The sequence below is a fragment of the Artemia franciscana genome, chromosome 7 (assembly GCF_032884065.1).
Source record: "Artemia franciscana chromosome 7, ASM3288406v1, whole genome shotgun sequence".
Taxonomy (NCBI): domain Eukaryota; kingdom Metazoa; phylum Arthropoda; class Branchiopoda; order Anostraca; family Artemiidae; genus Artemia; species Artemia franciscana.
In genome coordinates, this window is record NC_088869.1 from 48,701,558 (window position 1) to 48,719,333 (window position 17,776).

General features: G+C 34.9%; 1 protein-coding gene across 13 annotated transcripts in view; it reads right to left on the reverse strand.

The window, feature by feature from the left end:
- LOC136029401 (protein turtle homolog B-like) overlaps positions 1-17,776 on the reverse strand; it is a 327,014-nt gene that overhangs the window by 235,728 nt on the left and 73,510 nt on the right. For all 13 annotated transcript variants that reach the window (XM_065707755.1, XM_065707762.1, XM_065707756.1 and 10 more), the window contains one exon: positions 9,218-9,345. In XM_065707755.1, coding sequence (XP_065563827.1) covers positions 9,218-9,345 — 128 coding nt within the window. The remainder of the gene's footprint in view (positions 1-9,217; positions 9,346-17,776) is intronic.

The window sequence follows — 17,776 nt, forward strand, 5'->3', positions numbered from 1 at the left end:
TTACTTTTTTACTTTTGTTACTAAAGTGATTCAGCTTTGGCAAATATATTTGACAAAGATAATAATGATTGATGTATATTTATTAAATATAAAATATTAAAATATTAAATATAAAAATAATAATAGCAATTATTAAAATAATTGAATGATTAAACCTGTTATTCAAAAAAAAGCAACATCACGATGGAAATGGAGCTACATTTTCAATACTGCCTTCAGCTGTCACCAAAAACTACAACCGTAAAAACAAGCTTGGGATTTTGAACCATATAATTACCATATTTGTAATTGTACTGATTATACTATTCGTTATAAAATAGGGTGTAGGATTCACTTTTCGAGAGTATCAATTAAAAAAAAGAAGCGGCTTCTCAAATAAAAGTAATGCTTTACCTTAGACGAAGCCAAACTATCTGGAAACCAAGGAAGCTTCCCCCCCCCCAATCCCCCAACTAAAATAAAGTTCAAATTACTGTAAATACTAAATTATATGAGTGGGAGCCACCCTTATAAAGAGGACAATTTCTACGAGTTAAGAGTTTTAAAAACGCTCTTTACATGCATATGGACAAAAAATTGTATAGATTTTATGTTGGTTTCTAGTATCATTTTCAGCGTTTTTCTAAATGTGAGGATCTTCACCACCCCAACCCCCATTCTTTAAAATCATCCCTGAAAAAAGACTTCCCATTTTTTTTTCAACTATTTTTTTAAGGAGCATCTGAAACACCAAAAATCATTTTTAGGTCGTAATTCCTCCATTTTTCTAAGGGGGGGGGTCACCAGTAAAATATTTTTGCAGCATCTTCACAGTGCAAAAATATTTTTCGGCCCTGTTTTTTTTTTTTTTTTTTTCAAATCAAACAGTTAGTGGTAACGAACCGTAAGTAAGGACACGAGTTTAGTCTAATCCATCAAAAGTTACGAGTCTGAGAAAATTTGCCTTATTTTCGAAAAAAAGAGGGAAATACCCCTAAAACTCAAAGAATCTTGATGGAAATCACACCATCAGATTCAGCGTATCAGAGAACTCAAAGTATTTTTTTGCCAGAAGAAAGATCACGGATGCGTGTTTATTTGTTGTTGTTTTTTCCAGGGGCGATCGTATCCCTTGGGTTTACATGACTCGAATGAGACAAGGACGACTTCCTATGACGTCTGGTAATGGATCCCAACGGGCCTCCGGAAGAGTGGTAGACAATATATCACTATTGTCCCTTCCCTTGAAGATAGACAACAGTTCTACAAATATCCTTCAGTGAACTGTGATCTCTGGCTCAGGATCCTCTGACGCGGAGGTCAACTATTGCTGGCCACTAGGCGTTGGAGGATCTAACTCTAAGTTAATAATTTTTAAAAATACATCATAGTCTCCCTCATCCGATATTCATTCTTATATGTAAATATATATATATATATATATATATATATATATATATATATATATATATATATATATATATATATATATATATATATATATATATATATATATATATATAATGAAAAGAGAAATCACCAGTGCAACAGCGCAAACAAATAAAAAAAAAGACAGAAGGAGATAAGTAAGACTGTTTTCCTACATTAGTGATTAATATAGATCAGCACTTGAATGAGGCCTTATCCCTACTCATCCATACAATCACATAGGTCAAACAGCATAGCCATACACAATCAACCATAAAGAATAATCCAAGGACAGGCAGTCGTGTCGTCAGTAAGTATAAGTCGTCATTTACCAAACATAAAAAAAGACAATAATTCAAAGGCAACAACCCAACACAAGGCCTCATCAGGAGAATACACACTTGCCTATAGGGTTTCGCCACTTTAACTTATCTACCCAGGCAAGTGGCGTGCCTACTATAAATTCCCTATGTATCCCCGTTTTAGGTATTACCCCCAAATATATGCCTATGAAAAAACAAGCAAATGTAGAACAACCAAGTAACAGCAAAACAAGCTTATCCTACATACATATATATATATATATATATATATATATATATATATATATATATATAGATATATATATATATATATATATATATATATATATATATATATATATATATATATATATATATATATATATATATATATATATATATATATGTATATATATATATGTATATATATATATATGTATATATGTATATATATATATATATATGTATATATATATATATATATATATATATATATATATATATATATATATATATATATATATATATATATAACAAAATTGGATAAACGGTCTAAAATAACAGGTATTGATCACTGCTTTATAGAAATATTTGTTAACAGTGAATATTTGTTTACTGCTTTATAGAAATTAAACCCGTTTTTTCGTAAATCAATTTTTCGTAAATGGAAAAGCAGTGCGGTCTAAGAAATTATTTATATATATATATATATATATATATATATATATATATATATATATATATATATATATATATATATATATATATATATATATATATATATATATATATATATATATACATCTCTGATAATTTATTCAATTCTTCTGAAGCACCTCCCATAATTGATAAAAATTGAGAAAACATGGGCCAAGTACTTCTTTTTTTAGGGTTAGGTATCTTCCTCTCCGGAAGAAATCCGTTGGCCGACACCCTAATCGATGCTTTGCAACCAACCTATTGTCCTATTGGATAAACGGTCTAAAATAACAGGTATTGATATTGACTGAATGTATGTTTAGGGACGGACGATTGGTATACCGTGTGCCATTGCCAGTAATGTCTCTGACACTGAGAGGCAATTTAAATAACCTAGTAATAGTTTTCATAACTTTTGACCGACAACATTTTGGCCCTGTTCGGGTCAAAATTGCTCTTTTAGAGGCAAAAATGACAGAATGTGGCACTTTGCTGTCGTATGACATCTTTTGTTAATTAAAAAAGGTATTATATCTTTAGATGTAAATTCAAATGAATTTTCTTTCAATAACCTACGATAACTGGTTCGACATGATAAAACCCGAGGAAAAACGAACACATATGCACAACCATGCACTTTCCTGGGGTAAATAAGAATGTCATGTCTTCTAGATAGTCTGTTTATAGTCCTCGTACATGCTGAATCTCATTGTACAATTTACACAAAAATCATATCGCGCCCTCATTTGGGGGAATCTTACCCCTATTTCTAAAATAATGGAGATTTTGGTGAGTACCATTAAACCGACAAATTTTCAAAAAGTTCGTGGTAATAAACTATAGTATGGAGCGACACGGCTCCATAGTAACCAAAACTCTAAAAAATGGAATTTTGATATCAATAGCTATATCAAAAGAATCGCATTTTAATGCTGATTTTAAATATATAAGTTTAATCAAGTTTACCCATAAAAAATACGAGCCTGAGAAAATTTGCCTTATTTTAGAAAATAGGAGGAAACAACTCCTAAAAGTCATAGAATCTTAACGAAAATCACACCATCAGATTCAGCGTATCAGAGAACCCTATTCTAGAAGTTTCAAGCTCCTATCTAGAAAAATGTGGAATTTCGTATTTTTTGCCAGAAGGCAGATCACGGATGCGTGTTTAGCCTACTTCTTTGTTTTGTTTTTTATGTTTTTTTCCCAGGGGTGATCGTATCGACCCAGTGGTCCTAGAATCTTGCCAGAGGGCTCATTCTAACGGAAATGAAAAGTTCTAGTGCCCTTTTTAAGTGACCAAAAAAATTGAAGGCACCTAGGCCCCCTCCCACGCTAAATATTTTCCCAAAGTCACCAGATTAAAATTCTGAGACAGCCATTTTATTTAGCGTAGTAAAAAAACCTTATAACTATGTCTTTGGGGACGAGTTACTCCCCAACAGTCTCAGTGGGAGGGGCCACAATTTACAAAATTTGACCTTGTTTACATATAGTAATGGTTATTTGGAAGTGTAAAGACGTTTTCAGGGGGATTTTTAGGTTGGGGGTTTAGAAAAGTGGGATATGTTGGGGGAACTTTCCTTGGAAGAATTTGTCATGGGGGAAGACAATTTTCATGAAGGGAGCGCAGGATTTTCAAGCATTATTAAAAAAAAAACAATGAAAAAATAAATATGAAAAAGTTTTTTCAACTGAAAGTAAGGAGAAGCATTAAAACTTAATTTACGTATGATGGGCTCACCTCCTCCTAATACATCGCTCTTTACGCTAAAGTATTTTTAGTAATTTCAACTATTTATTCTACGGCTTTTGTGATTCAGGGGTAATTCTTAATGAATTGGGACAAAATTTAAGCTTTAGTGTAAAGAGCGAGGCACTAACAAGGGGTTGGACCCCCTCATATATGGAATAATAATATGAGAATACAAAAGTTCGTTACGTAGGCTAATTTATAAGTTACGTATATCTTTGACTAATAAAAACATTCGTAAAAAATAAAAAGTTATAGTTGCCTTTTTAGGTAACCAAAAAATCGGAGGGCCACAAGGCTTCCTCCCCCGCTCTTTTTTCTCAAAATCATTCCATCAAAACTATGAGAAAGCCATTTAGCCAGAAAAAAATATGCCAATTTCGTTTTAATTATTCCTCTGCGGAGAGCCAAAATCAAAACATGCATTGATTCAAAAACGTTCAGAAATTAAATAAAAAAAAAAACAAGTTTTTTTTAACTGAAAGTAAGGAGCGACATTAAAATTTAAAACGAACAGAAATTAATTCTTATATGAAAGGGGCTGTTTCCTCATCAACTCCCCGCTCTTTACGCTAAAGTTTTCTTACTGTTTTAAAAAGAAGAGTTGAGAGAAAGAGTCAAACTTTAGCGTAAAGAGCGGGGCGTTGATGAGGAAGCAGCCCCTTTCATATACGAAGTAATTTCTGTTCGTTTTAAGTTTTAATGTCGCTCCTTACTATCGGTTAAAAAAACTTGTTTTTTTTTTATATTTAATACACACTTGGAATCAGCACAAATAATGGACTTCGCTGCTGCATATACTTGAATCATAACTTAGTTTGTTAGAGTTTCGGTTTCTATTGACAAGGGTGGCTCTTTTCTAGCAGATTGTTACCACAATCTGTTTTGTCCAAGGCTCACTTAATTGTGAGGGGGGCTCCTACGATGCCTGATTTTATTTTCAAGTTTAATATCCTTACCCATCAAAAACTACAAGCCTGGAACAAATTGTCTTATTTTTGAGAAAGGGGGAAAACAGTCCCAAAAAGTCAAGCAATCTTAGTAAAAATCAAACCATCGGGTTCAGCATATCAGAGAGCCCTACTGTAGAGGTTCCAAGCTACTGTCTACAAAAACGCAAAACTTTGAAATTTTTACCAAAACGACTGCTGAGAGCGGTTTTACCGAATCTGTTTTTCCGAAATTCCGAAAAAAAAAAATTTGAAAATTTTGACATTTGTATATCAGAATCGGATTTAGCTAGAGCGCTGGCGTCTTAAATCAATGTCAATTAGACCACCCGAAACAGAATTTTTTTACACAACATAGGGTGTAGCCTAACTCAATGTGTAGCTCAATTTTTACAAAAAACCGCTATTTTCAGTAAAATTACTCTCAGCAGTCTTTTAAAGAAAGATTACGGATGAGCGTTTATTTGCTGTTGTTTTTTCCTTGTTTTTTTTCTTTTTTTTTGCTTTGCTTTTCCCAGGGGTGATTGTATGAATCCAGTGGTTCTATAAGATCAAGAGAGGAATCATTCGAACGGAAGTCAAAAGTTCTACTGCCCTTTTTAAGTGACCAAAAAATTGGAGGGCGACTAGCCTCTCTTCCGCCTCTCTCTTTCCTCAAGGACATCCGATCAAGATTTTGAGATAACCATTTGATTTAGTATAGTCGATGTCATGCTAATAGAGCTGCCTTTGGGGATGATATGACTATACCTTTGGGGATGAAATGACCCCTCATAGTCCCTCGGGAAAGGGCTGTAAGTTACACAATTTATCCATTGTAAAACGTATAGTATTTTTTGTTGGGACATTTGCGGATTTTCTTCGGTGGGGGAGGTTCCACGAGGAAAGCTTTCCGTGAGAAGGAGAGTTTCCGGGGTTAATTTTCAAGGGGAAACTTTCATCTGGGGGAGAAAAAGGGATTTCATGGCATGATTTGAAAAACAGTTGCAAATTAAATAAAAAGAACAAGTTTTCTCAACTGAAAGTAAGGAGCAAAATCAACATTTAAAACGACCGGAAATTTATAAAAAGGGCCTTCCCCTTCCTCAACCCTTGCTTTTTACACTAAAGTTAGACATCTTGTCACAATTTTTTCAAAAAAGAAACGGCTCAAACACAAGGGCCAATGAATTTAATGATAAGTATTTTTAAACAGCTTTATGATTTTAGCGTAAAGAGCGAGTGTTGAGGAAGGGGCAGCCTCTATCACATAAGAAGCAATTTCTGTTAGTTTTAAATTGGTTTCTCTGATATCATTTCGCTCTAATGATCGAATTGGAACACTTCGTATGAAATATTGCATATTTTTTGGCTGAATTCGAGCGCTGCAATTTATTTTTTTATATCTCTTAACCGTCAATTGAAAAGCATATGCTTTTAACAAGGGTACATAAGGCCAAATGATTAGGCGAAGTCTGAATGATTTCATAAGTAGTTCATTCCGTAGAATTCGATGAATTCCATCCGCTCCTAATTAATATCTCAAATAAAGCCCAATTCCTCCTGAGTTTAATATATATCGGATATGGAAGTCTTCCTTTGAGAGGTGGTATTTATGACCCGGAACTAGCTTTTAATGAATGAAGGAATCCTAATGGAGAAATCCTATGGCTAACAGAAGAGGCCTACTTAATTATTTTGCATGCTAATTAGCATTTTGTCTTATAAAATTAAGGCTAACAGTGTACTGAATCTAGATTAAATTTAGTACTATAAAACTAAACCTAACGGTGTACAGGATACAGTTAGTGAGTAGTTTGAGTTTTTATTTTTTATTTTTTTAATAGTATTTTACTGCTGAAGAAGATCCAAAACCAAAGAGTTTGGATCCATGAAGAGAGGGAATGCTCTTCAGATCCACTGATATCATTAAATCAAATTGATAGCAAAACACGCCGGTCAACCAGGATTTCAAATGCCTTTGCTGAAAACTCTTGGATGTATAACGTTACAAATTTGGTATGAATAAATATCAGGTAGAAAAGGCACCAAAGAATTCGTGGTAACGAACTGCAAGTAAGGAGCGACACGGCTTAATAGTAACTGAGTTTGATAACAATACATACATCAAATGTTTAAATTTTCTTGCTGATTCAAAATATACAAAGTTCATTAAGTTTAATGTTACCCCCCGAAAGTTATAAGCCTTAAAAAATTTGCCCTATTTTTAAAAAAAAAAGGAAACACCCTCAGAAAGTCAAGTGATCTTAATAAGAATTCCTCATCATATTCAGCATTTAAAGAACACTGACAAGGAGTTGCTTCTATATTAAAAAGTACGAAAATTTTCTATTTTTCAAACAAATTTGGCAATAAATAAAAGTTCAAATAAGGGTAAACCTTTTAAACATACAGTGATAATACACAGGAAATACTGGATATTTCGGTCACAGGTGCAGTGACCGTCAACAGCAAAAATATTTCATCAGCAGAGTATTTCTGCCGATGACGGTCACTGCACATGCCACCATCTATTAAAAGGATTTATCCCTATTTGAATTTTTATTTATCGTCATGGAAAGGCAGGGTGATCTTCAAAATTATCTACGGTAAATTTCATAACGTATGCGTATATTACTTTTTTCCAGGGATGACCATTTCGAAGCTGCCTATGTAAAATATCTGAAGAGAGCTCGTTCGAACGAAAATTGAAAGTATTAATGTTCTTCATGGAAATGAAAGGGATTGTGCTGTAGGAAAGTGCCGATTTATGAAATTTTGTGCTGCAGATAAAAATTTTTGGCAAATGTCAATTTAAAACATTTTAGTCACAGAAACAGAAATGTTGGTCTAACTTTTACCGAAATGCTGACGAGCAAAATTTTTGAGATAACCAATCGAAATATAACTATGGAAAAGCTATAAACATTTCCTCTTAGTATTAGACGTCACACTGCTAAATTGTGCTTTTCTAAACATGAACAGACGCAGTCCATACAAAATGAAGGGCTAATGAAATTACAAACTGAAACTAAGATTATATTTAGTATAACTAACAAATATACAATATTGCATTATTGTAAATAAACTATTAGGGGAAAGGGAAGATTTAGAGAGAGAAGGTGAACTTGCCCCAAAAAGTTCGTTTTATATCAAAAACTTACAACTTTTCGTGAGAGGTCCTTCAGATTAGTATGAAGAAGATTAAATCTCTGACATTTCCCTCCTTTTGAACAGTATATTTGGACTAAGCACGCAACATGGATGCTAAAGGAGAAACGAATTCACTGTTATTGCAGCAATTGCCGGGCATTGTAGGCAAGTTTTATGTAAATCAATACATGTTGATAAGATGTTCGATTGTTTGTTACGACTAACCAGTGGTTTTTTTCTGCAATAAATATCAATCTAATTGGCCTGTATAATGGCATAGGGGAATGGCATATCTCAGGAGCAATGTTTATCTAACGAATCCTTTCCTAAACATATAAACATCACGAGCTGGAAAATGACTTTGTCACTTTTTTCATGGATTAGTAGCATTTTCTAGGTATGCGTTATGCAGAAGTTAAACTTTAGCGCGAAGGCAAAAGATGGTTGGAACGGGAGCTCCCATCATTTGTTGTATTAACCGAATATGATTTTGAAAAGTAACAAAAATTAATGGCAAACATTTTTTTTCAAATGAAAGTCCAGAGCAACTAAAATTTATATCGAACAGAAACTTTTTCTATATAATACGTGGGCAACTATCGCCACAACTTCTAACCTTTTTGCGCTACAGGAACTTTTCGCTAAATCAAAAATTAAGAAGCTACGCACTGTCAATTGCCCATAACAAAATTTCAGTTAAAATGGACAATTATTAATCATATTATAATTGAATCAAACCAGAATGAAATCTGATTTGTCTCTATATCCCAGTTACCTCTGTATTAAGATCACTTTCCCCTTAAAAAATACTGAATTTAGTATAAGTTTTGTAATGGTATAATTGTTCCGGCGATTTATAATAAGTAAGTTATTGTAAACCAGATCTCTAGATAATTCAGGGTATAATAAACTACGTTTAGTGCTCTGGATTCCTTACTTTTTCGAACCATTTAAAGAGAAAAAGTCTCACATACCTTTTTTTCCCACTGAACGACGTACGGAACGGGATGTCCCGCATCCGGGAACTCGATATGGCAATTTAGAATTACATTCCCACCAACCATTGCCGTTACTGAATATTCATCATTGGTATATGCTTTGGCTGAAAAAGAATGTATGAGTGAATAAATTTCAAGCTTTAACTATTTTTCTTCTTCTGCGTAGGTGTACTCCTACTATTCTAAGAACACCATTACAGGACTTTTGAAAAGAAGGGGAAGACGTAAGTACTTTTAATGTACAACACATAAATTGCACTTTTAAGTACGCATATGTAGTTGTTTTGATATTTAATAAGGGGTGTTTACAAAAGTTTTCAAACAGTCCTTAGTACGTAAATCCTTCTAAATCGGGTAAATACCCCTGAGTTTTCTTTCTCTCCAATCTGTTCCTTTCAAATGTGAAACTAATTTATTATAAATCAATCGGCGAAACACTAATCAGAACTTACAATTCAACCATATTATTTAGTTTCAGTAAAGCGCAACTAACAGTGTTTTTTTTAAGGGTTCCACTAAAATTTCTGTTGCCAGTCTTTGTGGTAATTCTTGCCGGTTCTAAGTTCAATTTTTCATTGGAATTTACGCTCGTTTCAAGTTTCATTCTTCATTCACTGTAGTTTCTGTTAGTTTTAAGTCCGATAGGTACTTATGTACTTATGTTTCGTCTGTTTTTGTTTTTTTTTTTTTGCGTATTTCTTTGATTTTGAATGAATAGTTATCATTTATTTGTTGTAGTTTTGCTGCTGAACAGGGACATTTTAGGTCCCTAAATTGAGCAGCATATTATTGATTGTAAGTGCAATTTTAGTAATTTTTATTTGATGAAATAAACGCATACCTACCTACCTATCTAATGTATTATACCGCCAGCCCTCAAGAAGTGCAGCTAGGTTAATCTTAATGCAAAATACCAAAACATAATGAAAATGTAATAATTTAGAAACAAATTTGGGTTATATATTTGAACATTAGAGGGGGGAGGGTTGTGGAGTAGCCTAACCAAATCTAACCTAAGCCCCACTTCCCTAATATGCAAAAATATAACCCATATTATATAATTCCAATGTATTCCGTCACCCGCCAATTGTTGTCCACTGAGCTTAAGCCAATTGTTTCTTAATACAGACAGATAAAACCCATTTTTTTCGAGTTTTACACAGAGTAAACGTGAGTTTTGGTGGTTAAATGCATAAGTATCGACCGATATGTTATGCATTACTCTTTACTTTATATATACCAGTCTTTACTTTTTGTGGATAACTGTGTTTTCAAATTGCGTTAAAAGAGTCGAAAAAATTACTCGAAATGAAATGAACTATGTCATTATTGATAATATAACTAACTCCCACTTGTATGAAAACTCCCCTGTCACGAATGCCAAACACTCGCCTTTACGCAATTTACCTTTTTGCGAGCTTTGGTAACCTCTCTAATATTCCTGTCTAATCCTGGGTTCTGGTGCATTTATTTAAGTTAAACATACCAAAAGAGGATTTATCATTTACTTTCTTGACCTGCTTGAAAACTCCCACGTTTATCAGCTCGTGTTTCCTTTATGACACCTGTCTGAAATGTAAGCGCATAATTCTTAACGCTCAATCTTTCATAGTAAAAAACAACAACAAAAAAACAAGTGTTTTATGGCACTTGGTATTAACCAAGTGACATAATTTCTAAATTAGAAATAGTTGTTTCCCTTATTCGGCCATCTGGGAGGGAGTGGGGGGACGGTTAATTAGGAAAAATTAGAAAAAATGAGTATTTTTAACTTACGAACGGGCGATCGGATCTTAATGAAATTTGATATTTAGAAGGATATCGTGTCTCAGAGCTCTTATTTTAAATTCCAAACGGATCCTGTGACATTGAGGGGGGTTGAAGGGGAGGGGAAACCTAGAATCTTGGAAAACGCTTAGAGTGGAGGGATCGGGATGGAACTTGGTGGAAAAACTAAGCACAAGTCCTAGATACGTGATTGAAATAACCTGAACGGATCCGCTCTCTTTGGGGGAGTTGGGGGGGGGGGGTTAATTATGAAAAATTAGAAGAAATGACTATTTTTAACTTATGAAGGAGTGATCGGATCTTAATGAAACTTCATATTTAGAAGGACCTCGTAACTCGGATATCATATTTTAAATCCCAACCGGATCCAGTGTCATTAGGAGGAGTTGGGGGGGACCAGAAATCTTGGAAAAGGCTTAGAGCGCAAAGATCAGGATGAAACTTGGTATAAGAATGAGCACAAGTCCAAGATACGTAACTGACAAAAACGGACAGGATCCGCTCTCTTTGATGGAGTTGGGGGGGAGTTTATTCGGAAAAATTAGAAAAAATAAGGAATTTGTAACTTATGAACGGGTAATCAGATATTAATGTAATTTGATATTTTGATAATTTATATATTTATTTATCTATATATATAAAAATAAGTTGTCTGTCTGTGGATGGATGGATGGATGTGTCAGGTGACGTCACCTGAAAAAACTGGATTAGGTGACGTCAAAACTGAAAAAACTAAAAAAAGGCAAAAACTACAAAAAAAACTAAAAACTAATAAAAAAAATAAAAAAGCTAAAAAACTAAAAAAACTATAAAGGTAAAAACCAATAAAAAACTAAAAAAAAAACTGAAAAAACTAAAAAAAGGCAAAAACTACAAAAAAAAACTAAAAACTAATAAAAAAAGTAAAAAAGCTAAAAAACTAAAAAAACTAAAAAAACTAAAAAAAGGTAAAAAACTAAAAAAAATAAAAAATAAAAAAAAACTAAAAAAAAGGAAAAAACTGAAAAATAAGCTAAAATAAAGGTAAAAACCAATAAAAAACTAAAAAAAAAAAGGAAAAAACTAATAAATGACGACACTCAAAGAGAAAGCGACCAGGACAAAAGGAATGTTCGATTAGCAATCAACAAAGCACCGGGACACAGGGAGTATAAATGACGACCAGGACATAAGTAAAAAAAAAATACTATCTATATATATAAAAATAAGTTGTCTGTGGATCTGTGGATCGTGGATCAGGTGACGTCACCTGAAAAAACTGGATCAGGTGACGTCAAAACTGAAAAAACTAAAAAAAGGCAAAAACTACAAAAAAAACTAAAAACTAATAAAAAAAATAAAAAAGCTAAAAAACTAAAAAAACTAAAAAAAGGCAAAAACTACAAAAAAAACTAAAAACTAATAAAAAAGCTAAAAAACTAAAAAAACTAAAAAAAAGGCAAAAACTACAAAAAAACTAAAAACTAATAAAAAAAATAAAAAAGCTAAAAAACTAAAAAAACTAAAAAAACTAAAAAAAGGTAAAAAACTAAAAAAAACTAAAAACTAAAAAAAAACTAAAAAAGGTAAAAACTAAAAGAACTAAAAAAGAAAAAAATAAATGACGACACTCAAAGAGAAAGCGACCAGGACAAAAGGAATGTTCGATTAGCAATCAACAAAGCACCGGGACACAGGGAGTATAAATGACGACCAGGACACAAGTAAAAAAAAAATTAACAAAACTAAAAAGAAGGTAAAAACTACAAAAAAACTAAAAAGAAAAAAAAACTAAAAACTAATAAAAAAACTAAAAAATCTAAAAATCTAAATAAACTAAAAAAGAAAAAAAAAGGAAAAAAATAAAGGAGAAAAACAAAACTAAAAAACGAATGTATATACAGACCGGTACACCGGGATACAAATGACGACCGGGACACAGGGAATATAAATAACGACCGGGACACAGGGACACAACTACAACGGGGACACCGGGGGAAACAGGGGGATATAAATGACGACCGGGACAAAAAAACTAAAAAGAAATAAAAACTAAAAACTAATAAAAAAAACTAAAAAATCTAAAAATCTAAATAAGCTAAAAAAGAAAAAAAAAGGAAAAAAATAAAGGAGAAAAACAAAACTAAAAAACGAATGTATATACAGACCGGGACACCGGGATACAAATGATGACCGGGACCCGGGACACAGGGAATATAAATGACGACCGGGACACAGGGACACAACTACAACGGGGACACCGGGGGAAACAGGGGGATGTAAATGACGACCGGGACACCGGGACAGGGAATGGTCGATTAGCAATCACCATCAACAAAGCTCAAGGGCAATCATTAGAATCATGAGGTATAGATCTGAATACAGATTGTTTTCCCATGGACCATTATATGTTGCATGTTCAAGAGTCGGTAAACCTGACAATCTATTTATATGCAAAGACAATGGGACAGCAAAGAATGTTGTATATTCGCAAGTTTTACGTAGTTAAAACCATATATATATATATATATCTATATTCACAGGTGGGACATAGGGACACAACTACAATGGCGCGTAACTATTATGGCGCGTAACGACTTACGCGCGCGGGGGGGCTTGGGGGGGGCGCGAAGCGCCCCCACCAACTAGGTGTTGGGGTGGCGCGAAGCGCCACCCCAACAGCTAGTATTTGATAATTTATATATTTAGAAGGATCTTGTGCTTCAAAGCTCTCATTTTAAGTCCCGACCAGATCCAGTGACGTTGGGGGGAGGGGGGTTGAGGGGGAAACGTAAAAATTGTGGGATCTTTATCTTACGAATGGGTAATCGGATATTAATGAAACTTGATATATAGAAAGATATTATGTCTCAGATGCTCCCTTTTAATTCGAATCAGATCCATAGGGGACATAGGGGGTTGGAGGCGGGAAACAGAAATCTTGAAGAAATGCTTAGAGTGGAGAGATCGGGATGAAACTTGATGGGTAACTTGAAGAGTAAGCACAAGTTCCAGATATGTGAGTGACATAATTGGAACGGATCCACTCTCTTTGGGGGATTTGGGGGGGGGGTTAATTCGGAAAAATTAGAAAAATGAGGTATTTTTAACTTACGAAGGAGTGATCGAATCTTAATGAAATTTGATTTTTGGAAGAAAATCATGTCTCAGAGCTCTTATATTAAATTTCAAACTTATCCGGTGAAGGGAATATTGGGGGGAGCCTAAACTCTTGGAAAATGTTTAGAGTGGAAGGATCGGGATGAAACTTGGTGGGAAAAATAAACACAAGTCCTAGATACGGGATTGACATAACCGGAACGGATATGCTCTCTTTGGGGGAGTTGGGGGGAGGTTAATTCTAAAAATTAGAAAAAATGGGGTATTTTTAACTTGCGACAGAGTGATCATATCTTAATGAAATTTCATATTTAGAAGGACTTCGAAACTTAGATGTTTTATTTTAAATCCCGGCCGGATCCGGTGACGATGGGGGAGTTGGTGGGGGAAACATAAAATCTTGGAAAACACTTAGAGTGGGGGGATCGGGATGAAACTTCGTGGGAAAAATAAGCACAAGTCCTAGATAGGTAATTGATATAATCGGAACGGACTCACTCTCTTTGGGGGAGTTAGGGGAGGGTTAATTCCGAAAAATTAGAAAAAATGAGGTATTTTTAAATTACAAAGGAGTGACCGGATCTTAATGAAATTCCATATTTAGAAGGACCTCGTAACTCAGATGTCTTATTTTAAATCCCGACCGGATCCAGTGTCATTAGGGAGAGTATGGGAGGGAACCGCAAATCTTGCAAAACGCTTAGAGTGGAGAGATCAGGATGAAACTTGGTGGGGAGAATAAGCACAAACCCTTTGCTTCGGTCCCGGTTTTGCTAGTTTAGGCACTTCCAGATAAGCTAGAATTGATAGATCCTATAAATCCTTTGGCAGGCGTATCATAGACCAGACCAGATTAAGTTAGAAATAGTCATTTCCCCGATCCGAGTCACTCCCCGGGGGGAGCGGGGAGACGGTTAATTCGGAAAATTAGAAAATGAGGTAATTTTAACTTACAAACGAGTGATCAGATTTTAATAATATTTGATATTTAGTAGGATATCGTATCTCAGAGCTGTTATTTTAAATTCCGACCAGATCCGGTGACAATGGGGGTAGTTGGAGAGGAGCCTAAAATCTTGGAAAACGCTTAGAGTGGAGGTATCGGGGTGAAACTTGGTAGGAAAAATAAGCATAAGTCCTACGTGCGTAATTGACATAACCGGAACGGATTCGCTCTCTTTGGGGGAGTTGTTGGGAGGGTCAATTCTGAAAAATTTGAAAAAATTAGAAAAATTAAACTTACGAAGGAATGATCGGATCTTAATAAAATTTCACATTTAGAAGGACGTTGTAACGCAGATCTCTTATTTCAAATCCCGACAAGATCCAGTGTAATTGGGGGAGTTTGGGGGGGTGGACCGAAAATCTTGGAAAACGCTTTGAGTGGAGAGATCCGATTGAAACTTGGTGGGAAGAATAAGCACAAACCCTAGATACGTGATTGACATAACCGGACAGAAGCCGCTCTCTTTAGGGGGGGGGGGGTTGGAGGGGATGTTAATTCGCAAAAGTTAGAAAAACTGAGGTATTTGTAACTTACGATACGAATGGGTGATCGGATCTTAATGAAATTTGATATTTAGAAGAATATCGTGTCTCAGAACTATTTTTTGAATCCTGACCAGATCTGGTGACATTGAGGGTGTTGGAGGGGGGAAACCTATAATCTTGGAAAACGCTTAGATTTGAGGGATCGGGATGAAACTTGGTGTTAAAATAAGCACAAGTCCTAGATACATGATTAACATAACCGGAACAGATTCATTCTGTTTGGGGGACTTGGGGGAGGGTTAATTCTGAAAAATTAGAAAAAATGAGGTATTTTTAACATGCGAAGGAGTGATCGGATCTTAAGAAATTTCATATTTAGAAGTACTTCGTAACTCAGATCTCTAATTTTAAATCGTGACAGGATCCAGTGTCATTTGGGAAAGTTGGGGGCAGGACCGGAAATCTTGGAAAACGCTTAGAGTGGAGAGATCAGGATGAAACTTGATGGGAAGAATAAAAACAAGTCCTAGATACATGATTGACATAACCGGACTGAATTCACCCTCTTAGGGCGAGTTTGAGGGGGTGTTAATTCGGAAAAATTAGAAAAATTGAGGTATTTTTAACTTAAGAACGGGTGACCATTCGTGAGGTTTTTTAAATTTGATTTTTAGAAGGAACTCATGTCTCAGAGCTCTTATTTTAAATCCCGACCAGATCTGTGACATTGGGGGGGGAGAATTGGAGGGGGAAACCATAAATCTTGCTTAGAGTGGAGAGATCGGGATGAAACTTGATGGGTAGAATAAAACAATGTCGTAGATACGTGATTGACGTAACCAGACTGGATCCAACATCTTTGGGGGAGTTAGGGGGTGGGGTTCAGTGCTTTGGCGAGTTTGGTGCTTCTGGACTTTCTAGGACGATAAAAATTGGTTGGTTGTCAGGGAGCTGCAGAAATTGACTTGATAAAGTCGTTTTCCCCGATTCGACCATTTGGGGGGGGATGAAAGGAGAGAAAAATTAGAAAAAATGAGGTATTTTTAACTTTTTTGGTAGGTATTCTACCCACCAAGATTCATCCCGATTTCTCCACTCTAAGCATTTTCCAAGATTTCCGGTTTCCCCCTCCAACTCCCCCCAATTTCAACATATCTGGTGGGGATTTGAAATAAGAGCTCTAAGACATGATTTCTTTCTAAATATCAAATTTCATTAAGATCTGGTCACCCGTTCTAAAGTTAAAGATACCTCAATTTTTCTAATTTTTCCAAATGAACACCCTACAGCTCCTCCAAAGAGAACGGATCCGTTCCAATTATGTCAATCACGTATCTTTAACTTGTGCTTATTTTTCCCCATTAAGTTTCATCCCGATCTCTCTACTCTAAGCACTATCCAAGATTACTTTCCCCCCCCCCAACCCCCTATGTCCCCAGATCCGATTCGAATTGACAATCGAGCATTTGAGACATAATATCCTTCTATATATAAAGTTTCGTTTAGATCAGATCACCCATTCGTAAGATAAAGAAAACTCAATTTTCACATTTTCCAAGAATTCCGGTTTCCCCCTCCAATTCCCCCAATGCCATCGGATAAGGTCGGGATTTAAAATAAGAGCTCTAAAGCACAAGATCCTTCTAAATATCAAATTTCATTAAGATCTGATCATCCGTTCGTAAGCTAAAAATACCTCACTTTTTCTGGTGAGGAAACTAGAGAGGAAGGGAGGGTTTACCCCTCCCCTCCAACTCCCACCCCAATGTCACGAGATCTGGTTGAAATTTAAAATAAGAGCTCTGAGACACGATATCCTTCTAAATATCAAATTTCTTTAAGATCCGATCACCCGTTCGTAAGTTAAAAATACTTCACTTTTTCTAATTTTTCCGATTTAACCGGTCACCCACTCCCCCCCCCCAGATTGTAAAATCGGGGAAACGACAATTTCTAATTTAATCTGGTCTGGTTCCTGGTACACCCGCCAAATTTCATCGTCCTAGCTTACCTGGAAGTGCCTAAACTAGCGAAACCGGGACAGACAGACAGACCGACCGACAGAATTTGCAATTGCTTTATGTCACTTGGTAGATACCAAGTGCCATAAAAACTGGGACTGTAGAACCGAAACCTAATGTAGAATTAAAAAATGAT